The following is a 21,188-nucleotide window of genomic DNA, read 5'->3' on the forward strand; positions in this document are numbered from 1 at the left end:
GGCACAATTAAAGGAGGAAGGGGACAATAGAACAATGACATACACTAACTAGAAGAGGCAATTCCTTAAGGAATTGCATGTGAATGCTCCAATGCTGGAGTTGAACTGAAATGCTGACAAAATGTAGTATGAATGTTGGAATAGTTTGAATGTTGAAGAGTTTGAATTTCCAGGAAAAAATAAATTTGGTTCGGAACTTGGGAAAGTGTTAGGTGGATGAGTGGAATGTGTTGATGTTGGAATGGTTTGAATCGGTTGAATTGTGGAAGTTGAAAAAATGGACAATTCATTTTGAATGGGGGAAATGTCCCTGAAAACTGGGGAATTCTTGGAAATCCGGGAATTTTTTTTTGTTGAAGGAGAGCACACAATTTAGAACAGGCTGAATATTTTTAAGTTGGAACGGTTTGAATCAGATGAAAAATGTGGGAAATGTGGAACTTTGAAAAAGGTCCCATTCTTTTTAATGGGAATTGTATGGAAATTTGGGAATTTCGGGAAAAGCAGGAATTTTTTGTGAACGAGTTGAAATGGTTGGTGTTGGAATTTATTAAATCGGTCGACAAAGGTTGAAGTAGTAACATTTTTAATTGAGAAATAGTATTAAGGAATTCCAGGAATTTTGGGAAAACCGGAAATTTTTCCACTTCAAAAAACTTACTTTTTTTGTCCTGATTAAGAGGAATGTTTAGACGGTGGAACGGTTGAAGTGGGTTGAAAAATGTGGAAGGAGTAGTCGCCAGAAAAAAAAAAGTGAAAAAAGGGTTTGAAAAAAAGGGAATTCCGGGTATTCCTGGAATTTTTTTGAACTTGGAAAAATAATAATTTGAATTTCCAGGATGGTGGAATGTGTTGAAGTTCGAATGGTTTGAATCGGTTGAAAAATGTGGAAATGGTTGAAGATTGAAAAATGGCTAATTCATTTTGATTGGGAAAAATGTCCCGGAAAACCTGGAATTCTGGGAAATCTGGGAATTTGTGGAATTTGTCAAGGGAAAGCAGCTTGAAGTTGGATTGATTTGAATCGGATGAAAAATGTGAAAGGTAGAGCGCGCCAAAATCTGGAGTAGAAGAAGAATAAATAGATTAATTTTGGTGTAGAATGTGTGAATGCTTTGGAGTATTCACACAAATTAATGCTATCGATAATAAACTTGGGGTTAAACCGATGAGGCATACATTTACTGTATATATTCGTTGAAATATGAAGCAGAAACAGCCATAATTGATTAAAATTGAATATTGACAAGATGTCTAAATATGAGAAGGAAAAAAAAGATGATAAAACAATGAAAGATTAAAAAAGATAAACATACATATAATATAAATAAATACACACAAAAATGTATAATGCATATTATTTTAATTACATGTATTTATAATTGATAATACAATAAATACATTATCATGAATTGGTACAAGAGCATTACTATCTCTGCAAATGCAAACATTTTAGTATTGGGTCTTGTAGAGCCGCGTGGACGACGAGAGCTTAGTTTACTGGCCTCAAGGGGACCCATGGTTAAAATGTGTGCGCGTCTGTTTGCATGTTTCAACGTGTGCGTGGGTTTTCTCATTCCGGCTTCCTCCCACATTACAAAAATGAGCGTTTTAAATTCATTTGAAACTCTGAATTGTCATAAATTGTGAGTGTGAGTGTGAGAGGTTGGTTGTATTCAGTATGTGCCATGTGATTGACAGGTGACCAATCCTAGGTGAACATTCTCTTGTCCCAGATCAGCTGAGATAGTCTACATCTCCCCCTATTTGAGGACAAACAGTATATAATTAGGAGGGATTTCAGATTGTGGCCTATAGACAAATGAAAGTCCAAATTGGAGTACCGTATTTTTCGGACCATAGGGCGCACCGTATTATAAGGCGCACTGCCAATGAATGGTCTATTTTCGATCTTTTTTCATATATAAGGCAGACCGGATTATAGGGCGTATTAAAGGAGTCATATTATTAAAAACAATTTCTAAATTGAAAACTTGTGGTCAACATAACATGTAATGGTGGTTCTTTGGTCAAAATGTTGCATAGATGATGTTTTACAGATCATATTCAAGCCGCTTTCTGACAGTCGCTTCAGGATGCAATCATCATCCGGAAACAACAACAACGCCGGAAATGTGTCCTGTGAAAAACCGTCTGACCGGAACTCTTTAATAACTAAAGTTCCTTGGGTGAATAATATTACTCACTAATATCAACACTAAACTCATGGTGAGTTTACTGACATATATAAGTAAGAACTTTACCGGTACACTACTTTATATTAGAAATGGCAACAGCGGAGGATGAATGTCCCAGAAAAAGAAGAAGGTTATCGACTACGGTGTCGGCACGGACTACAAAGGCGGACTGGCGCATTTTTTCAGGATTTATGCAGACCCCAAATACAGATCAGCAGATACCAGAAGGTAAGAAAAATTGCTTTTGCATAATATTGCGAAACAAAACGCCAGATAATGTCTTGCCTTATACACACACCATAATAATACTCGTATGTTGAAGCACAGTACAATCCATCAAGCGGTGCGGCTTCATAGCTTACCAAAGTCATACTAAAACATTTTGATGGATTTTTGAGCGCTGTGTGTAATGTTCTATATTTTCAATGGAACATATACAATTTTGGTGTTGTTTACTTAAGTCATATTGCAGTCTACACGTATCTCTTATGTGTGACTGCCATCTACTGCTCACACTTATCATTACACCATGTACCAAATAAAATTGCTTCAAGGTCGGTAAGCAAAACCAGAATTTTTCCCGCACATTAGGCGCACCGGGTTATAAGGCGCACTGTCGTGTTTTGAGGAGAAAAAAAAGGATTTTAAATGCGCCTTATAGTCCGCAAAATACGGTAGTTAAAAAACACATTAGGTAACATTTAACCTTTGACCTTGGCTGTGGATAGATTTCAAATACCCTGAAAGTGGTTCTAAATAGAATAGAATATAGAACACTGTATTGTTATCAAACATGAGAGCATGGTGAAAATATGTTGAAAGACAATGTTAAAAATGAATAACAGGTTTAAAATTGCACCTTTGACAGCAACATAGGACCATTTATTTATTTTTTTAACTTTTTATAACATTTATTTTAATTTATTTGATAACATATCAACACTAATGTTTTTGTCACAATCAATTGTAGAAGCATCCATCCTCTCCCACCTCATTCTGTGTAATGCTGCATTGCACTGACAGAAACAATATGGCAGCATCCTTTTCCATCCAACACACACACACACACACACACACACACACACACACACACACACACACACACACACACACACACACACACACACACACACACGTTCACAAATATTCTTGGAAAGGACAGGGCATCAGTGTGCATTTGACAATCATGGCAACATATTTAAGAGGCTTAACTAGCGCTGACAGTCACAAACAGTGTTATTTTTTTAACATGTTGGTACACGCATCCACAGGCAGTGGGTTGGTGAGGAATAATCCTCTCAGCAGCAACACTGAGTGACATTTGAGGTGAAATAGAAGCTTGGTGTAAAGGCCATTTCACTCTTACTGTTTTCCTTGTTTGGCTATCAATTCTTTATTTTTTGTATTGACCAATGACAGCCCCATTTTGACCTCAATTCAAGTTATCCATGCATCCATCCATTCCTCTACCGGGTGCTGGAGCCTATCCCAGCTGCAGTCGGGCGTCCCGATACCAATATTTTGATACCGGTACCAAAATGTAAAGTTAAGTAAAGGGGACCACAAAAAAATTGCATTATTGGCTTTATTTCAACAAAAAATCTTAGGGTACATTAAACATATGTTTATTATTGCAATTCTGTCCTTAAATAAAATAGTGAACACACTAGACAATGTTTCTTTCATTAGTAAGTAAGCAAACAAAGGCTCCTAATTTAACTGCTGACATATGCAGTAACATATTGGGTCATTTATATTCTATTCTTTTGTCAAAATTATTAAGGACAAATGGTAGAAAATGAATTATTAATCTACTTGTTCATGTACTGTTAATATCTGCTTACTTTCTCTTTTAACATGTTCTATCTACACTTCTGTTCAAATGTAATAATCACTTATTCTTCTCTTGTTTGATACTTTACATTAGTTTTGGATGATACCAAGTAGTTACAGGATCATACGATGGTCATAATTTAAGTCCTTATGTGTCCAGGGACATATTTCCTGAGTTTATAAACATAATATAAATTAAAAAAAAAACTAAAAAAGATTTTATGCTAAAAAATATCGATGTAATCGTAGTAGTATCAACTAGATACGCTCCTGTACTTGGTATCATTACAGTGGATGTCAGGTGTAGATCCACCAATGGTGTTTGTTTACATTGTGACGCCGGTGAGCTACGGTGTAGTAAAGCATGTTTAGCGGGGAAATTTGTACTTTTTAGAGGTGGTATAGTACTGAATATGCTTCATTAGTATTGCGGTACTATACTAATACCGGTATACCGTACAACCCTACCCTGGACAAGTCGCCACCTCATGGCAAGAAAAGAACAAAGCTTGTTTATTATACTTCATCTTAATTAGCCCAACTGCTTTGTGTTTTATCTTGATATCAAAAAGTAAACGCAAGGTTGTTGTTTTTTACATTACTTGTGTTTTTTTCAAGTCACAAAGGTATTACTTCAGAAAACACTCATGTGACACAGCATGTTATTTAGTTTTATTGTGTATAGTTAATTCCTATATGACATATTTCTGCTCAAACTCTCAATGGATCTGTCCCTATACAGCATCTACATGTACATATAAATGTACATAACTTACAAAAATTATTTAATTAAAAAAAAAATCCTCCCTCTATCATAATGTAAAAATAGAGATAAAGGCATTATGAAATGACAAAAAGCTGACAAGTTTATATTAATAATGAATTTAAAAAAAACAGTATATATATATATATATATATATATATATATATATATATATATATATATATATATATATATATATATTAGAGATGCGCGGTTTGCGGACACAACCGCGGAGTCCGCGGATTATCCGCGGATCGGGCGGATGAAATAAAAAAAAAAAAGATTTTATCCGCTCGCGGGTCGGGTCGGGCGGATTAATTAGATTCTTTTTTTTTTTTTTTTTTTTTTTTTTTTTTTTTTTTGCGGGTGGCAGTTAAACCAATTCGGAAATATATATACATAGTTAAATGTTGTTACCCACATACGAAAAACGAGCAGGCACCTGCAGCATATGCCACAACAGAAGAAAAAAAAAGAAAAGAGATGGACACTTTTACGGAGCGGAGAAGGGACGCCTCGCCGGGGTCCGGGACCGAGGCCCCTTCCCCCGAGAGGGCCCCACCGGGAGCCGTAGCTGAGGCGATCCGCGAGAAGGGCCCGACGCACGTCCAGGGTCACTACCGCGCCCACCGCACCGACACCCCGCCTCGTCCGCTTTCGCCGCGGCCGGCGTCACGCGCAGCAGGTAAGCAGCTTACCTGCCCGCCACCCCCGTGGCCGGGAGCTCGTAACATGGGTCACTCCGCGCGCTCCGCCCGCGCAGCTTACCTGCTTGCCACCCCTGTTGCCGGTGGCGCGTAACAGGGGTCACTCCGCGCACAGTGCGCTCACGAAAGGGGTGGGGCTCACCCTGGTTGATATAGAGAGCAGGACGGTGGCCATGGAATTTCATTTAAGGTTTGTGATAAACCATCAAACTCATTCGTTAAAAGGACTCTATAGTAATATAAAGCGAAATTTTCTGGACATTATCATGCAAGAAAAGTTTATTTTTGGGATCGCGATCACCGCGTAATGATTTTTAAAGGTTGCATTACATTATTAACTGTCCCATGTGATCAGCCAGTGCGATTGGAAGTCCATGCTCAATTATTGCCTCCGTAAATAAAACTTCGGCATTTATCACATCCAAAGAATCTGTTTGGGCGACGAAAAACGTTGAAAGTTTTCCACTTGTATCGCTAGCAACGGCATTAGACTTGTGTTTTTTTGTCCCAACGTGGTCTTTTACATCGCTAATTCCTCCGTGTCCGATCGAAAAATTTTGTCTGCACAAGGTGCAATTCGCGTAGTTTTCACCCTTTTTTTTTTTTTTTAATTAATATTAGATATATAACAACGGGCGGATGGCGGGCGGATGCAGTTTTGATCAAACGTTACATCGGGTGGATGGCGGATGGATGACGACTTTCTGACGCGGTTGCGGATGAGATAAATTGCCTATCCGCGCATCTCTAATATATATATATATATATATATATATATATATATATATAAATAGAGTCGTGGTCAAAAGTTTACATACACTTGTAAAGAACATAATGTCATGGCTGTCTTGAGTTTCCAATAATTTCTACAACTCATATTTTTTTGTGATAGAGTGATTGGAGCACATACTTGTTGGTCACAAAAAACATTCATGAAGTTTGGTTCTTTTATGAATTTATTATGGGTCTACTGAAAATGTGACCAAATCTGCTGGGTCAAAAGTATACATACAGCAATGTTAATGTTTGGTTACATGTCCCTTGGCAAGTTTCACTGCAATAAGGTGCTTTTGGTAGCCATCCACAAGCTTTTGGTATTGTATCCAAACAGCTCCATTTTTGGTTCATCTGACATCACATGGACAAAGATAAGACCTTCTGGAGGAAAGTTATGTGGTCAGATGAAACAAAAATTGACTTGTTTGGCCACAATACCCAGAAATATGTTTGGAGGCGAGAAGGTGAGGACTTTAATCCCAGGAACATCATTCTTACCATCAAGCATGGTGGTGGTAGTATCATACTCTAGGCCTGTTTTGCTGCCAAAGGAACTGGTGCTTTACAGAGAGCGAATGGAACAATGAAAAAGGAGGATTACCTACAAATTCTTCAGGACAACCTAAAATCATCAGCCCGGAGGTTGGGTCTTTGGTGCAGTTGGGTGTTCCAACAGGACAATGACCCCAAACACACGTGAAACGTGGTAAAGGAATTGCTAAATCAGGCTAGAATTAAGGTTTTGGAATGGCCTTCCCAAAGTCCTGACAATGCTGAAGAAACAAGTCCATGTCAGAAAACCAACAAATTTAGCTGAACTGCACCAATTTTGTCAAAAGGAGTGGTGAAAAATTCATCCAGAACCTTGTGGATGGCTACCAAAAGCGCCTTATTGCAGTGAACCTTGCCAAGGGACATGTAACAAATATTAACATTGCTGTACGTATACTTTTGACCCAGCAGCTTTGGTCACATTTTCAGTAGACCCATAATAAATTCATAAAAGAACCAAACTTCATAAATGTTTTTTGTGACCAACAAGTATGTGCTCCAATCACTCTATCACACAAAAATAAGAGTTGTAGAAATTATTGGAAACTCAAGACAGCCATGACATTATGTTCTTTACAAGTGTATGTAAACTTTTGACTGTATATACAGTACGCATGCATGCTTTGGAGCCCCTGCCTAGAAAGAAAATAATGTTTGCCTTGGTGCCCTTTTAACTTGCCTCGGTGCCCGAAAATATGAGCCCTCCTTTAAGGCAACACTTGCTTTGACCTTAAAAAGTAAAAATTTGAGGCCCGCAGTTCATTACCATTAAAGCTACAGACACACAAATAGTTGTGTTCCCAGTAGAGCTTAATAAAAACACTTCTAAAGTGGCTAAAATGCAGCACCAAGGCTAAAACATTAAATACAATTGTGTTACCTGTGAGACTGAACGTTTCTAATACTTTGGTGCTCATCTTCTACACTACTTGATTGTCAATCAAACTGGGCTTCTAGAACTGAAACGATTCCTCGAGTAACTCGAGTAATTCGATTACAAAATATATTAGAGGAATTTTCGCTGCCTTGAGGCGTCGTTTAGTTGTTTTTTTGACGGCATTTTGCCTCCTTTAGTAAACAGTGGTCAAAGCTCACGTTTCGCACCGACTGTTTAGGTGTTGCACAGCGTGTTTACGTCACAGATCATACGCCCCCTGCACTTCTCTTTTAAATACGCTTAGGTTTAGAAAACTTTTTCGCCGACATAACTCGAAATGCAGAAACCGCAGAAAGCAGAGGACAAGAGCCATAGCAAAACGAGGGAATTAAGAAGCGACAAAAGTTGTCTAAGGTGTGGGAACAGGCAAACGTATGCAAACATTGCAAAGTGGAGCTCGCAAACCCCAATAGCACAAGTTCGATGTCGAGAAAGCATCCGATTTGAGGGATGTCCGGAGGCGAGGTAAGTCATCTATTATCAAATGTAAACGCAAAAGTTGTTGTGGAGGGAAGTGCGTCAGCGCACGTGCAGGAGCAAAGGTCACCGCCTCTGGCAATGGTGTCGAGGGCGGAGCACCATCAGCTAGGGGTGGGGCAGGTGTGAATGAATGATGGGTTCTCACTTCTCTGTGAGCGCTTTGAGTATCTAACAATAGAAAAGCGCGATATAAAATCTAATCCATTATTATTATTATTATTATTATTATTATTATGTGCGGGACGGCGAGACACAGCTGGCAGGTGATTCGATTGCACAGGTGGTACGTGTTAGTCTAATCATTTGTTGTCTTTAAACAGTGAGCGGCCAGCGGAGGAAGAGGAAGACAGACTGGACAAAAGCTACACGGAAAGATTGTGTTGAAAAATCTGCATGGAGAAAAATACAACTCTGGTAAAACGGAACGCCTGGCTCTTGTGACGTGATATCCGTGGAACGGGTAGGGATCGACTTCCACAGTTGTGTTAGTAAAATACATTTTCATTTTCCTGAGGGAACTCTCCTGAAGGAATCAATAAAGTACTATCTATCTATCTAAATGTTATTCATTATGATAACTAGGGATGATGTGTGATAAGAAATTATCGAGTTCGAGCCTATTATCGAATCCTCTTATCGAACCAATTCCTTATCGATTCTCTTATCGAGTCCAGATAGGTTGTTGTATATGGAAAAAAACACAATATTTGGTTTAACAAATCACTTCACATTCTCTACTGCTCGCTACTATAGTATTACCATATCTGAGTTATTGTGCAGAAATGTGGGGAAATAACTACAAATGTGTGCTACATTCGTTAACCGTGTTACAAAAAAAAAAAAATTAGACTCATAAATAATGTTGGATATACAGAACATACGAACACTTTATTTATTCAGTCAAAAATATTAAAGTTCGATGATTTGGTAAAATTGCAAACAGCTAAAATTATGTGGAATTAAATGATGGAATGGATTAAGTAAAGAAGTTAAACATTGTACTGATATGATCCAGTTTATGAGGTTGTTCAAATGAATAGTGCTTACAAAGTACAAAGAAAAAGAATTATGAGAAATACTTTCAACCTTATTGAAAATAAGATATTCTTCATCTCAGTATATTAATAATGACTGAATTAATTAATTACATATTACAAAACTGTTGTATATACTAATTCACAGATATTTTATTATAAAAGGGTCAGTAAACGATGTTTATATTTGTCGGATCATGTTTTGTTTAGTTATGGTCTGTTAGTTTTGGACTTCCTTAGTTGTTTTGTGCACTTCGGGGTTTGTTTTAGTCACCATGGTTACTTATGATTTTCACCTGCCTTGTACGCGCACCTGTTGCTCATCAGAGACTCTATTTAAGCCTGCCTTTTCCGGTCACTCGTCGTGGCTTCATTGTTTGCATTTGCAACAGTTACGTTGGCATTCTGGTTTTCGAGCTCATGATTCCTGTGCTAAAGTTACCTTAGCTTCTAGTATTCCTGTGCTAAGTAAGTTTTTGCTTTAGCTTCTCGTGCGAGCGGTGCGCTTTCCTTTTGTTTCGTTCCTGTCTGTTGTAATGTGTATGATTTATGAGAAATAAATCTCCTACCTGCACGCTTTCGTCCGGAGTCGTCAGTTTTGCGTCCCGGGAACGAACCACAGCACGCTGCACCCCACCGTGACAAATGACTCAGCTACGTGACGTCATTTCTTGTGATGTCACACGGGCATTTCTTGTCGGGACAAGAGTCGTTCCCAGGGGTTCGAATAAAGAACCAACTCTTTTTCTTTACTATAGTGGTCTCGATAACGGGTATCGGTTCTCAAAAAGGGATTCGAGTCCGAGGACTCGGTTCTTTTCTTATCGAACTACCGGGAAAACCGGTTTTGAGCATCATCCCTAAAGATAACCAGGATGTGTTCTTTCACTCCCGCAATATCATCAAATGTCGCCAAAAGGTGTTGAAAACTAACAGTTTTCACTGAAAGTCAAGTATTTCATATATATATACTCAAGTATTTCATATATATATATATATATATATATATATATATATATATATATACACACATACAGTATATATGAAATACTTGACTTTCAGTGAATTCTAGCTATATATATATTTATTTTATTTTATATATATATATATATATATATATATATATATATATATATACTCAAGTATTTCATATATATATATATATATATATATATATATATATATATATATACATACAGTATATATGAAATACTTGACTTTCAGTGAATTCTAGCTATATATATATTTATTTTATTATATATATATATATATATATATATATATATATATATATATATATATATATATATATATATATAGTATAGCAGTTGTGCACTGCACTCTCTAAAAGCCGTAGATGTTATTGTCACATATGCATGTACAGTAGGTGGCAGTATTGTCCTGTTTAAGAGTGTCACAACATTGCTGTTTACGGCAGACGAACTGCTTTACGGTAGACGAAAACGTGACTGCTGTTGTTGTGTGTTGTTGCCGCACTGGGAGGACGTTAATGAAACTGCCTAACAATAAAACCACATAAGAAACCAAGAACTCGCCCTCGATCATTCTACAGTTATAACGTGATTGGGCAGGCACGCTGTTTATATTGTGGGAAAGCGGACGTGAGAACAGGCTGGCCGCTGTCGACACGTCACTCAGGTCCGCATGGAGCTGGAGGGGGCGTGGCCTCCAGCGCCGCCTGAATTTCGGGAGATTTTCGGGAGAAAATTTGTCCCGGGAGGTTTTCGGGAGAGGCACTGAATTTCGGGAGTCTCCCGGAAAATCCGGGAGGGTTGGCAAGTATGTCCGGGTTATTCAAGTCATGCAACCACATGCTACTTGGATAGCTTGCACTTGCACCCACTATAGTCTCTGTAGAATGTAAGAGTTCCAAGTCCTTGTGCACAGTGGTAGCACTTGTGTGCCAAGTTCCTGTCAGGCGTATTGGTTCTGAATATGAAGTTGCACATTTAAAGTGCAGTATTAAAGGCACTACCTAATCCACTTTTTATGTTTGATATAATGAACACTGTTCTTATTGTTTTATTTTTGATACTAAGAATATTGTTTTATTTGAACTTTCTCAGGGAATATTAATTTTGAACTAATTTTATATATGTGTGTTTTCATCTCAAACATGTTATGATGGCAAAATGAGCATTGGTTACTATTTTGCATGCAATGGGTGCAATTAACTGTATTGCATTCTTAAAATTTAAAACTGTTGTTGTCATTATTAAGTGGGTTGTCTTTTTATATTGTTTATGTATTGTCGGAAGGTTGAAAACAGCTCAGCGGATTTTGGGTAGAGAAACCACCATTTAGATCAGTGGTTCTTAACCTGGGTTCGATCGAACCCTAGGGGCTCGGTGAGTCGGCCTCAGGGGTTCGGCGGAGGTCAAAACACACCCGACTCATTGTGTAAATACAAACTTCTACCTATCGGCGTATTACGGGTACGGCAACATTTGACTGATTTGCAGGTGTGTATTTTGTTGTGAGTTTATGCACTGTGTTGGTTTTGTTCTTTGAACAAGGTGATGTTCATGCACGGTTCATTTTGTGCACCAGTAAAAAAACATGGTAACACTTTAGTATGGGGAACATATTCACCATTAATTAGTTGCTTATTAACATGCAAATTAGTAACATATTGGCTCTTAACTAGTCATTATTAAGTACTTATTAATGCCTTATTCGGCATGGCGTTATTATAACCCTAACCCTCTAACCCTGACCCTAACCCTAACCAAACAACTCTAAATTAAGTCTTTATTACTTTGAATATGTTCCCCTAGTGTCCAAATAACTCTAAATTAAGTCTTTGTTACTTAGAATATGTTCTCCATACTAAAGTGTTACCAAAAACATATAACTTTGTCTTGAATTTGAAAAAAAAAAGTATTTTGTTTTTCACTAAAGAAGGGTTCGGTGAATGCGCATATGAAACTGGTGGGGTTCGGTACCTCCAACAAGGTTAAGAACCACTGATTTAGATATATAGATTAGATTAGATTTAGATTTATTGGTCCCCTTGGGGAAATTCATTGTCACTGCCGTACATTTAAACAATAGACATTACACATCACAAAAAATAACAAAAAGACATCCTGCATGACCAACACACATTTACAGGATTGTCAGACAGGTCGGCCGGGCCTGCTGTTAAGGGCGGCTATAGCTGCAGGGATAAGGCTTTTCCTGAGACGGGCCCTCCGTAATGTGATAGTTCTGTACCTGCGCCCTGATGGTAGTGGGATGATGTATTGGTGTAGTGCAGGGGTCTGCAACCCGCGGCTCCGGAGCCGCATGCGGCTCTTTGATCATTCTGATGCGGCTCAGCAGCTTACTTGCTGAACCCCCCAATTTTCCCGTGAGACTTCCGGATTTCAGTGTCTCTCGCAGAAATCTCCCGGGATTAATAATCACCGATTTTCACCCTAACGGCTATAATAAGGGCGTGCCATGATGGTACAACATTTGGCGCCCTCTACAATCTGTATTAACAGTGTGCCAGCCCAACACTAGTTATACAATATACATCTTTTGCTTACACACGTAGGTGACAGCAAGGCATACTTGCTCAACAGCCACACAGGTTACACTGACGGTTGTCATATAAAACAACTTTAACACTCTTACTAATAATGCGCCACACTGTGAACCCACACCAAACAAGAATGACAAACACATTTCGGGAGAACATCTGCACCTTAACACAACATAAACACAACAGAACAAACACCCAGAATCCCATGCAGCCCTGACTCTTCCGGGCTACATTATACACCCCTGTTACCACCAAATCCCGCCCCCACCCCAACCCTGCTCCCTCACACATCAACCCCCCCCAGAATCCCATGCAGCCCTAACTCTTCCGGGCTACATTATACCCCCCCCCCCCGCCCCCCCCTCTCTGTGGTCGGTTGAGGTGGGTGGGGTTTGGTAGCGGGGGGGGGGGGGGGGGTATAATGTAGCCCGGAAGAGTTAGGGCTGCATGGGATTCTGGGTATTTGTCCTGTTGTGTTTATGTTGTGTTACGGTGCAGATGTTCTCCCGAAATGTGTTTGTCATTCTTGTTTGGTGTGGGTTCACAGTGTGGTGCATTATTAGTAAGAGTGTTAAAGTTTTTTTTTTTTTTTATACCGCCACCGTCACTGTGAGCTGTGTGGTTGTTGACCAAGTATGCCATGCTGTCACCTACGTGAGCAACGCGGAAGCCCCATACAACGTGTGGCTGATCAGGCACGCTGACTGTAGTGGGTGCTATATGCTGTACCATCAGGGCAAGCATGACGCTGACAAGCGCCATTAAATACAAACCCGCGTGCCGCACCAGCTTTCAAATTCCACATAAAGGTGTGGGCAGCGTGTCTGAGACCCCTGGTTATACATAGCACAAAGCAAAAAAAAAAACTTTGTATGCAGTGTTATTTCATTCAAAATTTCAAAAAAAATTTGCGGCTCCCATTGTTTTCTATAATTTGTGGAACTGGTCAAAATGGCTCTTTGACTGGTAAAGGTTGCCGACCCCTGGTGTAGTGGGTGAGTGATATCCTGGACTATTGTTTTTGCCAGTCGAGTGATGGACCTGTGGTTTAAGTCTGAAATGTTGGGTGTGGGTAGGCCGATGATTTTAGCTGCTATGTTTGTAATGCGCGTGAGTTTGGTCCGGTTGGTTACAGAAAGCATGGTGAAAAAACATGTGGAACAGTACATAAGGATGGTGTTGAACAATGCTTTGGTAAAGTAATAACAGGAGATGAGGTGCAACGTATAGTCCTTTAAGTTTTCGGATGTAAATAATAATAATATAATAATCATCAAAAACGCACAAGAGACAAGCCCTTTGTTTATGCGGTCACGCCACACAGCACATAGGGCAGTGAGCGCACCTGTTTTTATTGGCACACACAAATTGGCACAATCAGCCACGGACGCATTTCAGCTGTGCGTGTCAGCCTTCAATAATGAAAACAGGCGTTTAGGAAATAAAAGACAATTAGGCTAAACACAATAATGGAGGGCAAATCCTAACATGTATAATTAAACCTTGATTAAGCAAAAATATGTTTTATTCGATTAATCGATTAATTGATCGGGATATTTGATGGAATACTCGATTACTAAAATCTTCGATAGCTGCAGCTCTATGTGCTTCGTTGTATTATTTCAAGAGCGCATTCTCATTTCCTACTTAATTGTGTCCTCGATGTGTGTGTGTGCGTGCAAACGTACTCTTGGCTTTCTCGCTCTTGCGTGATGGCCTCCAGCGGATGCAGGAGCGATGCTCATCCAGGTAAAAGAGTCTCACCAGCCCTTTGGACCCCGCCTTCAGCTTTACCATCTGTGTCCCGGACTGCATCACACTCATGCATCGCTCCACTGGAGAGGAAATAAACACACACAGGAGAAACAAAACGGTAAGTGACGCTTGACACTTTGGCACAAAAGAGGCAGGTGCCTGGGCTTTATTTGCCTTTTAATTATCGATCGGGTGAGAGGAGTCTAAACCCCAGACAGAGATGCTGCTGTGTGCGCACACAAGGCTGCTTCTCAGCTAGCCACTGAAAGAGTGTCCTGAATGCAGCTCATAGATGGAAAACAGACAGAGCGTCATTGATGGACAGCCCGGAAGAACGTCTCAGACCTCATGAGGAAGGTGGAAGCCACATCAGAGCTTCATTCAACACTGCTGGAGGGCTTCGGAAGGAGTGACTGCATGTTACACCTGCAGAATCTAATGGGATGGCCCGGCCTTTGCAAAGATAATGCCGTTTGGAAGGGTAATGATTCAGCAATATGGTTATTGTTTTAGTTTGTAGTGGCGCAGAACAGAGCTGGGCAAATATTTTGACACGGGGGCCACATTGAGAGAAAAAAAATGTGTCTGGGGGCCAGGGTGTATGTGTTTATAAATTATATAAACACATTTAGCTGTAAAAATCTGCTGTACAGTATACGCACAGCAAAAACTGAAATCTAAGTAACACTAAATATCTCAAATAAGGGTGATATTTGCTTATTTTCTGTCTGATAAGATAATTCTTCTCACTAAGCAGATTTTATGTTAGACTGTTTTACTTGTTTTAAGGGTTTTGGTCCTTATTTATCTCAGTAAGATATTACAGCTTGTTGCTGAGATTTTATGACCTATATTGAGTAAAACATGCTTGAAACTAGAATATCAACTGTAGTATTAAAACTGCTTTTTCAAAGTAAGAATTTCTTATTTCAAGCATGAAATAAAAAAAATCATGATTTTGACACAATTGTGTCTCATAATTCAAAGAGATGACAGCCAAATGGACTTTGCTGTTTTATTTTCAATGAAACAATAGAACATACGTACTCATATAGTAGTACAGTTTGCACGGTACAGCAAACTTAAGGTTAATATTTAAACATTTAACATGTGACATTTCTAACAATTTTGAACAGAAATAGTTCATGCACATTTAGATAAATTCTTCAAAATTACAGTAAAAAAAAAATTTGGAGCACATATCATTATGTCAAGATAATGGCACTAGCATTTACTTAATTTAAGAATATTTTTCAACATATTGAGAAAAAAGGTCTCATATTTGTTTTTTCTACCAAGAAAAGTGCACTTGTTATTAGTGAGAATATACTTTTTTTAAGGTATTTTGGGGTTCATTGAGGTTAGCTAATTTTACTTGTTTTGGAAAGTCTTGACAAGCCGAATTTTCTTGTTTTATTGGCAGATAATTTTGCTTAGTTCAAGTAAAATGCCCCTAACTTTTGAATTTTTTTTTTTCTTGTTTTTGAACACTGACTTTTTGCAGTGTGTGTTTGGGTCCCTTTCTTTCAGGAACACTAATACCAAAGTCACAATGTTCTAAAAACGTTATGACAGACCACCTAAAAAAAAACTAAGTGTGAATTTTACAGATTTTTACTGAATGGGACACAGAGGCTGATAGCAAAGTGTCGGTAATAATCAGAAGCGTCGAAGAGGTGGGGTAAACTGGGATGTTGTAAAGTTTGAATTTTTTAAAAATATGTCATTTATGAAAACAACATCATGAATGTTAAGAGAAAGTAAACAATGCAGTGAAAGTTTAATAATAGGGTTGCTTGAGTTAAATAGAGAATGTCTAAAACAATATTTTGACTCGGGGGCCACATTTAGAGAAAAAAATGTGTCTGGGGGGCCAATTTGTATGTGTGTATAAATGATATATACACATTTAGCTGTAAAAATCTTCCTGAACAGTATGTTCTAAAAAAGTTATGACAGACCAGCTCAAAAAAACGGAATGGAATTTTTACTGAATGGGACACCCAAAGTGTACATGAAAATAGAGAAAGTGGGATTTACAACATTAACTAGGAACAATAAAACACTGAATATTAACAACGTATGAACATTGCTCCTCTTTTACTTCGCAGACCAGCTCCTCGATAGTTGTGTATCTTTTACAATCAAGCAAAACACAACAAAAATGTAACAAACGGCAAAATATGAAGGCAAAGTGTAATAAACACCTACAATATGATATATTATCACGTAAAAATCTGCTTCCGCATCTGTTTCTGACACACACGTTTCGGGCTGGCTGCTCTGAAAACATACCCCGCCCACTCCGCTTTGTTCCTGGTCTGAGCTGCTGTGACGTAGAATACCTTAATAACTGGTCTAACACCCAAAAGCGCAGATTTCGACCATTGAAATACTTCATATAGTTCAAGACTTACGGTAATTTAAAAACAGCAAAGCACACCATAATGGCAGTGACAGTTTCGGTGTTAAAGTTCTAAAAAAATGACGGATTGAACATCTTAACGAGCCGCATGTGGCCCGCGGGCCGTATTTTGCCCAGGTCTGATGGAGAAGGTTGCATGTATAAAAAAAAGAGGGGGTACTTGTGGCTTGTAAAGGTGACTATGTGGGTTTAATTTCATGTAAAATGGCTTTTTTAGGGTTACAAATAGTTGTTTTCTGCTCTAGCTATGAAAATATTCCATTTATGATTAATAATTTAAACTTTGCCAAAAATGACCAATTAACAGCGATACACGTGGGTTCTCTGTATTCCTCTTAGTGTCCATAAGAAGATTTGGCTTTAGGAGTGTGTGCATAAAAGACATAACAAAAAAAATATTTATTTAAAAAAAAAAAAAGTGGTATTAATATTTTACAAATTATGTTTTTGTATTTAATATTTAGGCAACATGGCTCAGATGTTATTATTTGCTTTCGGTCTCCCCTAGAGGGGGGGGGGGGGGGGTTACCCACATATGCGGTCCTCTCCAAGGTTTCTCATAGTCAATCACATCGACGTCCCACTGGGGTGAGTTTTTCCTTGCCCTTATGTGGGCTTTGTACCGAGGATGTCGTTGTGGCTTGTGCAGCCCTTTGAGACACTTGTGATTTAGGGCTATATAAATAAACATTGATTGAAACATTGATGGTAGAGCGGCCGGCCAGAAACTTGAGGTTCTGTGGTTTGAATCCAGCTTCTGCCACCCTCGTCACTGCCGTTGTACCCTTGGGCAAGAAACTTCACCCACCTTGCTCCCAGTGCCACCCACACTGGTATAATTGTATCTTAAATGCAAATAATGGGTCACTAAAGAAAAAAAAAACTCTCAATATAATTCACATCACTAAATATAATCACATATGAAAGTTAAACAACTACAATTCAGTTCAATCCAATATGTTCAATAATCATATGTTTATATTGCAGATAATGTCCAAAGTTTATATGGAAAGGGGAAAAAAATCAGTTGTTTGGCTCAAAGGAGGGAAAAATAGTGTTTGATACATCATACAGTGAAACCAATTTAAAACTGCTTCGGCATTAATTGAAAAAGTAGACAAAACACAATTAATTTAAAAAAAAAACCCTATCAAAAAACACTTGTTTTTTAGACAATAAAGGCTTGATCTGTTAAAGGTTTGTGTGTGTGGAGGGGGGCGTGGCCTGCGGGCCTGCCACGGAACGGGTTGTGTCAGGACCGGTCTCGAAGACAGCGACAGGTGCGTAGATGGCCCAGGTGGGCCTTGTTATCTAATCACCTGTCGCCTTATTAGCAGCAGCCGTGAGGAAACGGGGGTAGTAGTTGTAGGTGCTGCTGAGAGACACTGTGCTGAAAAGCACAAGACTTTGCACCATTTAATTAGAAAAGACACTGTGCTGAAAAGCAAAATACTTTGGACCATTGGAAAAATAAAACAGTGTTATAACCTGAATCCCTGGCAGTCTGTGGTGGTCTGAAGAACCCACTAGAGGGCAACCTCTACAATTGCACAATTGTGTAGAGGTTGGCAGGCCACGCCCCCCTCCACAGTGTGTATTAAAACATTTGCAAATTTGAAACTAAACTAAATGTAATGTAAATGCTGATTGAATGCAGGGATTGTGTCTTTTAAGTAAACAGAAAAAGGTGTGCAATCCATTTAGTGTGTGTGTCTTCATGTACGTGCAGAATATATGCTGATCATTAGAACGCCCACAAAATCGAGAGGAGAAGATGCAAATACAATTATCCAGCGCACGCAGTGTGATTTATCAAGGCTGATGACTGTTCTGCCGGGGCTATTTTGGGTCTTCATTTAGCTTGCAAACTGACCCAGTTAGACACACAGCTGTGACAAAAGAGGTGCTTGTGCAAATAATCCCCTGTCTACAGGTGTGTGTCATCATATTGAGACTGTCATAAATAAAATATATTTGACATATTGTCTATTCAGCAATATTATTTACATTTTTTTTAGCTGCTGAATGACTGACTGATAAGAACAAATTAAATTGATTTGTTTCGGTGTCTGCTGGTGTTTCTTTTTAAATGCACATAGTTGTTTTAATTTAAGAAATATATTTTCATAATATATCTCCTATGTGAAAAAACATTTTAATGGTTCCTTCACAGATGTGTAAGTTACCTAATGCCTTGGGCACTAATACACCTCCATACCATCACAGATGCTGGCTATTGAACTTTGCACCTATAACAATCCGGATGGTTCTTTTCCTCTTTGTTCCGGAAGACACGACGTCCATAGTTTTCAAAAACTATTTGAAATGTTGACTCGTCAGACCACAGAACACTTTTCCACTTTGCATCAGTCCATCTTAGATGAACTCGGGCCCAGCGAGGCCGGCGGCGTTTCTGGGTGTTGTTGATAAATGGTTTTCGCTTTGCATAGTAGAGTTTTAACTTGCACTCACAGAACTGTAATTACTGACAGTGGTTTTCTGAAGTGTTCCTGAGCCCATGTGGTGATATCCTTTACACACTGATGTCGGTTTTTGATGCAGTACCGCCTAAGTGATCGAAGGTCCCTTATATGATCGCTTACGTGCAGTGATTTCTCCAGTTTCTCTGCACCGTTTGATGATATTACGGACCGTAGATGGTGAAATCCCTAAATTCCTTGCAATAGCTCGTTGAGGAATGTTGTTCTTAAACTGTTGGACAATTTGCTGACGCATTTGTTCACAATGTGGTGACCATCGCCCCATCCTTGTTTGTGAATGGGGATGTATTTTTTGTATTTTGTAGCGTACCTGAAGAGTTAGTGCTGCAAATGTTTCTGGGTATTTGTTCTGTTGTGTTTATGTTGTGTTACGGTGCGGATGTTCTCCCAAAATGTGTTTGTCATTCTTGTTTGGTGTGGATTCACAGTGTGGCGTATATTTCTAACAATTTTAAAGTTTCTTATACGGCCACCCTCAGTGTAAACTGTATCGCTGTTGATGAAGTATGCGTTACATTCGCGTATGTGTGCGTACAGAAGCCGCTCATATCTTGTGACTGGGCCGGCACGTTGTTAGAAGGGATGAAAAGCGGACGTGACGATAGCTCGTAGAGGACGTTAAAAGCAGTGCCTGTAAGGCACGACCCCAAGACTGTGGAATACAAGATATAATGACTGATGAACACCTTCGTTCGATAATGAAGGTTGCCTCAGCTCAAAGCCTGAGCCCCAACATTAATGAACTAGCATCCAAAAAAAGATGCCAGGTATCTGGCTTAGGCACATCAGATTAGATCAGTGTGTTGCAAACTGAGCAGTTTAAAATCCAGAATGGTTGGTTTATTCATTATTCTATTTTCAAATTTATTAGCCTGTGGAAAAAGTTATGTTGATATTTACCTCAGAAGGCTGCACATAGAAAATAGGCATTCAATTGTTATTTAAATTGTATTTGATGTACCATTGATATTTTTGAATTATTATTATTATTATTTGAAACTCGATTTTGCATGTCACTATAAAGTTATATAAGCCTTGCTTGTTCAATATTTAATGCAAAACTTGTTTGGGTCCCTATCAAAAAGGTTAATTTGTTCAACCTTGGCCCGCGGCTTTGTTCAGCTTAAAATTTTGGCCCACCCTGTATTTGAGTTTGACACCCCTGATGTAGAGTCACTGTTCCAGATCACATACAGTATAATTTGTACTGTAAATGATTTCGGCCCCGTTAAGGTTTGATAGTGTGCACCAGTGAGAGTAAAATACCCCATCCTAAGTACGAGCTAACATCTGTTCATTTGGTATCAACGGCATACTTTGAACTATTCAGTGCTTGAGAACATAATAGAACACTGAAGACACACAGCCAGACTCTGGAATGGACAAAGAAATAGGCGGCGTGTGCATTATTCATCCGGCACAGACTTCTGAAGGCCGCAGCTTCATTACGGATGGATCTCAACAGCGGCCAATGTGGGGAATATTGTGGTATTGATTAGTCCTGGCTGCGAAGAACACGTCTATTCTTCAGGGTGTTGTATCTCGTCGTTTGGTTTCGCCAGTAGCCATGCAGAGTCCGGGCTCGACAAGCTTCCAGCAGCACATCCACTGATGTAACATCATAAATACAAAGCCCAACGGGGATGGAACTGCACACCACCTCAGTGTGTAAATAT

General features: G+C 39.0%; 1 protein-coding gene across 7 annotated transcripts in view; it reads right to left on the reverse strand.

Annotated features, from left to right (window-relative positions):
• The window catches only part of plch1 (phospholipase C, eta 1), a 229,928-nt gene that overhangs the window by 97,911 nt on the left and 110,829 nt on the right, over nucleotides 1-21,188 (reverse strand). For all 7 annotated transcript variants that reach the window (XM_061973117.1, XM_061973114.1, XM_061973115.1 and 4 more), the window contains one exon: nucleotides 14,520-14,666. In XM_061973117.1, coding sequence (XP_061829101.1) covers nucleotides 14,520-14,666 — 147 coding nt within the window. The remainder of the gene's footprint in view (nucleotides 1-14,519; nucleotides 14,667-21,188) is intronic.

Source organism: Nerophis lumbriciformis, linkage group LG17, assembly GCF_033978685.3.
Source record: "Nerophis lumbriciformis linkage group LG17, RoL_Nlum_v2.1, whole genome shotgun sequence".
In the NCBI taxonomy this organism is placed as follows: Eukaryota; Metazoa; Chordata; class Actinopteri; order Syngnathiformes; family Syngnathidae; genus Nerophis; species Nerophis lumbriciformis.